Here is a 5,062-nt window from a genome sequence, read left to right as displayed (position 1 = left end):
CCCCACGAACTCACCCCTCTGCAAACACTCACACACTCATCTCACTGCAAACACTCACACACTCATCTCACTGCAAACACTCAGCTCACGAACTCATCTCTCTGCAAACACTCATACTCAAACACTCACCCATCTCCCTGCAAACACTCACTCATCTCACTGCAAACACTCACTCATCTTACTGCAAACACTCACTCATCTCACTACAAACACTCACTGCAAACACTCACCCATCTCCCTGCAAACACTCACTCATCTCACTGCAAACACTCACTCATCTCACTGCAAACACTCACTCATCTCACTGCAAACATTCGCTCATCTCACTGCAAACACTCGCTCATCTCACTGCAAACATTCGCTCATCTCACTGCAAACACTCGCTCATCTCACTGCAAACACTCGCTCATCTCACTGCAAACACTCGCTCATCTCACTGCAAACACTCACTCATCTCACTGCAAACATTCGCTCAGCTCACTGCAAACACTCGCTCATCTCACTGCAAACGCTCATCTCACTGCAAACACTCACTCATCTCACTGCAAACACTCGCTCAGCTCACTGCAAACACTCGCTCATCTCACTGCAAACGCTCATCTCACTGCAAACACTCACTCATCTCACTGCAAACACTCACTCATCTCACTGCAAACATGCACTCATGTCACTGCAAACACTCACTCATCTCACTGCAAACACTCACTCATCTCACTGCAGACACTCACTCATCTCACTGCAAACACTCACTCATCTCCCTGCAAACACTCACACACTGCAAAGACCAAACTGTCTCGCTGCAAGCAAACTTTTCACTTTCACTCAACAAGCAAACTTTCACTTTTCACAAACACATCTCACTCCAAACACACTCATCTCACTACAAACACTCACTCATCTCACTGCAAACACTCACACTCACTGCAAACACTCACTCATCTCACTGCAGACACTCACTCATCTCACTGCAGACACAAACCCATCTCATTGCAAACACCTGTCTCACATCAAACACACAGAACAGGTAGAACCATCTGCAGGATTATTATGGGATACCCACATTAAGCTGGATGAATACTACATGCTAAGTTTCATAGGACTACATGCATCTATTGAGGATAAATGCATCCATAAACAAGTAAAAGAACATCAAATAGGCCTGAAGCACCAATGACAATATCAAATTAATCATCAGCATGTCAGATAAAACACTCTATATTGGTCTTTTAACAGACTCATCAATCTGTGTGAGTTTGTGTACTTACTATAATCAGCAGAATAAAGTAGATGAAGTTGTAGAATGAGTGAGCATCCATGACGTAATACATGATTTCCACCCAGCCCTCCAGAGTAATAACCTAAACACACCATAATTTGCAGAAAAGAAAAAAAAACACTTCAAACAGTTCTCTGGAAATTAAGTTTGCTTCCAATAAGTTCACATTAAACACAAAGAACATCAATCAGCTGGATGACTGTTTTCACAAGTTCTACGGTGGAAATGAGTCTCCAGCAGATACCTGAAATATAACGATCCAGGCGTATCCGATGTTGTCAAAGTTGATGGCTCCTTTGTGTGGGTTTCTGTGTCCGGTGTGGCAGCGTGTGTAGTATCGATTCCAGTTGACACAGAGTCCGGGGGCGATGGCGCTGGCATTGAGGAAAGGCTCGGTCACGAGGCCCAGTGCCTGATGGTGCAGGAGATCATCTACTTCCAGACAGCACTGATGTCCCGCCACACGCCGTGCCGGCACGTCACTGCACGACATGATGCCATTATCCTGTGGCAGAGAGCAGATGAAGGGCCTCTCGTCCTCCTCACTGGGAGAGTAGTATGGAGCAGGGAGTGCCACACCTGTTGAGCTGAGAGAAAGAGGAAATAGATTTGTGTCCAAAATCTAATCAGACGCATTACTGCCTACATACACTGCAAATGATGATTTTCTTACTGGACAAAACATTTTTAAAGTAATGTTTATTGCACGTTCTTACAACATTATGCATATTTGATATAGGTTCTCATAAAGTTGAGAGAAAACATTCTTAGAACAACATTCCCGGAATGTGTTATATGTAGTTGAATGTTTTAAGAAATGTTTTTGTAACCTTTACAGTTTTTTTTTTCAACAGTTTAAAAACAAAATGTTCACTTGTCACATAATTTCTGAAAGCTGACACTCAAACGGCAGGAGCACACACCAAATCTGCAAAACCACACACTAATGCTCAGCCTTTGACTCAGTTTTCAATTTCATAAAACACTTTTTGCAAAACACAACACACAATTCTCTATGTAACACACAAAAATCTAACAGGAATTAATATTATGGCAAAGGTGTTTGCAAATGTTTGCTTTTGAGATGTGTTTGTGATATTTTGAGTGCAGTGCTTCATTTTGCAAGAGATGTGAGGCATTTTGCATTGTGTGTGTGCAATTCTTGGATTTGTGTGTAAAGTTTTGAAAAAAAAAAAAAAAAAGAGGCAAGTTTTGAAAATGTAAGCAGTTCAAACATTTTTTAAATAACGTTCCAGACAAGAAAACTGGACAGTTTAACATACTTAGAATATAAAAAATAAAATTTTGTAGATTTATTTTTTTTTTTTTACCTTTATTTAATGTTATAATTATGACAAGAAAACTGGAGATTTCAATATTTTAGAAATATTTCAAAACAATGTTTGTGTAATGGTTTAATAACCTAAATGTGTTACCTGGGGATACATAAAAAAGCAAAATATAAGATATTACATATTATTTCTAAAAATGTATGAAAATGAAGTGAGTTTATGCTTAAAAAGAAAATGGAAAAAATCTCTTTCAATATGGTCATCATTTTTATGACCCTATTGGCATTTTTTTAAACCAACTTCCATTTTTATTGATTTTTCAGAAATCGTGACTTAACATCTTGTCATTTTGCTTGTGTCTTGACTTAAGAATGTTTCAATATTTGTACTGGAAAACAAGACAAAAACACTGAGGAATAAAATAATTTTTTGCAGCATTTCAACTGACATGGACCCTTATAAAATAAGTGATTTGCGAAAACTCTACCTAGGGAGCAACTCCATGCTGCTAATGTAACAACATGAAAGCATATAAATACACAGCACACACAAATATTGTGTAAAATAACAATTTTTTTCACAAGCTCACTGCAGTGAATTTTGGGATTGTTTTCTTCATGGCCAAACTGCAGTAATTTCTGGAACAGCCTTTGATTTAAGAGAATGAAGCTGCTCCCTACATAGGCTGCTCACTAGGTTTTGGAACAGAGCCGCAGCCTTCATCACATATGTGTTTACACTGATTTAGAGTATATCTCTGACATATAAAGACCAACATCCGGAAGCGCAGAAACATACAGACGGTTTAACAGAGCTCAGAGGGTCAAAGGTTTGTTAGTGCTCGTCTCTATGACCATAAAGGCGACATTCAGATGCTTTTAATAAACTAAAGAGCACATCAGTGCAAACGCACAGATCAAACACCGAGAGCAAATTAAATTATATTTCAGAACATTACAGAGGACAAACATCATCAAAGAGAAGCTGGGTGTTGATTCATCTATCAATGCACTTCTGACGGAACACAGATTTATAAACACTACTATGCAACACTTTGGGCTAGTAAGAACTTTGTATTTTTATTCAGCAAGGGCACATTCAATTGACCAAAAGTGACTGTAAAGACATTTCTAATGCTACAAAAGCTATTTTGCATTATTTTCTAATTTAATACTGAATTATTCATTACAAAATGATATTATCAGAATAACAGTTTCATCTGAGAGTCACTTTGGATAAAAGCATCTGCTAAATGAATAAATGTAAATGAATGAAAAGAGCTTCGAAATGATGCTGATTATCAGTTATTTACTGTTTTTAGTGTCAAAATCCTAAAACTTCAGTCATTTCCAGGTTTAAATGAACATTAAATCCACTAAAACAAATTGGCCAGTAAACATGAATATATACTGTATATATACAGTGCTGTGAAAAAGTTTTTGCCCCCTTCCTGGTTTTTAATTTTTTTGCATGTCACACTTAAAAGATTCAGATCATCAAAAAAAATTTATATTACACAAAGATAACCCGAGTAAATACAAAATGCAGTTTTGAAATAATGATTTAATTTATTAAGAGAAAAAAGCTGTCCAAAACTGCCTGGCACTGTGTGAAAAAGTAATTGCCCCCTCAATCTAATAACTGGTTGTGCCACTCTTTGCAGCAACAACTGCAATCAAGCGTTTGCGATAACTGGCATTGAGTCTTTCACATTGCTGTGCCCACTCTTCTTTGCACAATTGTTTTAATTCAGCCACATTGGAGGGTTTTCAAGCATGAATGGACTTGTTTAAGGTCATGCCACAGCATCTCAAACGGATTTAAGTCTGGACTTTGACTAGGCCACTCCAAAACCTTCATTTAGTTTTTCTTGAGCCATTCAGAGGTGGACTTGCTGGTGTGTTTGGGATCATTGTCCTGCTGCATAACCCAAGTGCGCTTGAGCTTGAGCTCACAAACTGACGGCCGGACATTCTCCTTCAGGGTTTTCTGATAGAGTGCAGAATTCATGCTTTCATCAATTATGGAAGTCATCCAGATCCTGAAGCTGCAGAGCAGCCCCAGACCATCACACTACCTCCACCATATTTGACTGCTGCTATGATGCTCTTTTTATGAAATGCTGTGTTGGTTTTACATTAGATTTAGGGGGCAATTACTTTTTCACGTAGGGCCAGGCAGGTTTGAACAGCTTTTTTCCCTTAATAAATTAAATTATCATTTAAAAACTGCATTGTGTATTTGTCAAAATTGACAGTAAAATCATTTATAATGTTACAGAAGATTTCTTTTTCAAATAAATGCTGTTCTTTTGAACTTTCTTTTCATCTGTGAATCCTGAAAAATAAAATGTATCACAGTTTCCACAAAAATATTAATGTTTTCAACACTGATAATAATCAGAAATGTTTCTTGAGCAGCAGCATATTATACTGATTTCTGAAGATCATGTGACACTGAAGACTGGAGTAATGATGCTGAAAATACAGCTGCG

General features: G+C 37.9%; 1 protein-coding gene across 1 annotated transcript in view; it reads right to left on the bottom strand.

Moving 5' to 3' along the window:
* LOC107666662 (voltage-dependent T-type calcium channel subunit alpha-1I-like) overlaps nucleotides 1–5,062 on the bottom strand; it is a gene marked incomplete at both ends in the record, with an annotated part of 76,673 nt that overhangs the window by 41,801 nt on the left and 29,810 nt on the right. Inside the window, 2 exons of the mRNA XM_016458082.1 lie at nucleotides 1,266–1,358; nucleotides 1,521–1,863. Coding sequence (XP_016313568.1) covers nucleotides 1,266–1,358; nucleotides 1,521–1,863 — 436 coding nt within the window. The remainder of the gene's footprint in view (nucleotides 1–1,265; nucleotides 1,359–1,520; nucleotides 1,864–5,062) is intronic.

This window comes from Sinocyclocheilus anshuiensis, unplaced genomic scaffold (genome assembly GCF_001515605.1).
Source record: "Sinocyclocheilus anshuiensis isolate Anshui unplaced genomic scaffold, SAMN03320099.WGS_v1.1 scaffold91, whole genome shotgun sequence".
NCBI lineage: Eukaryota > Metazoa > Chordata > Actinopteri > Cypriniformes > Cyprinidae > Sinocyclocheilus > Sinocyclocheilus anshuiensis.
This window is presented reverse-complemented; position numbering and strand designations above follow the sequence as displayed.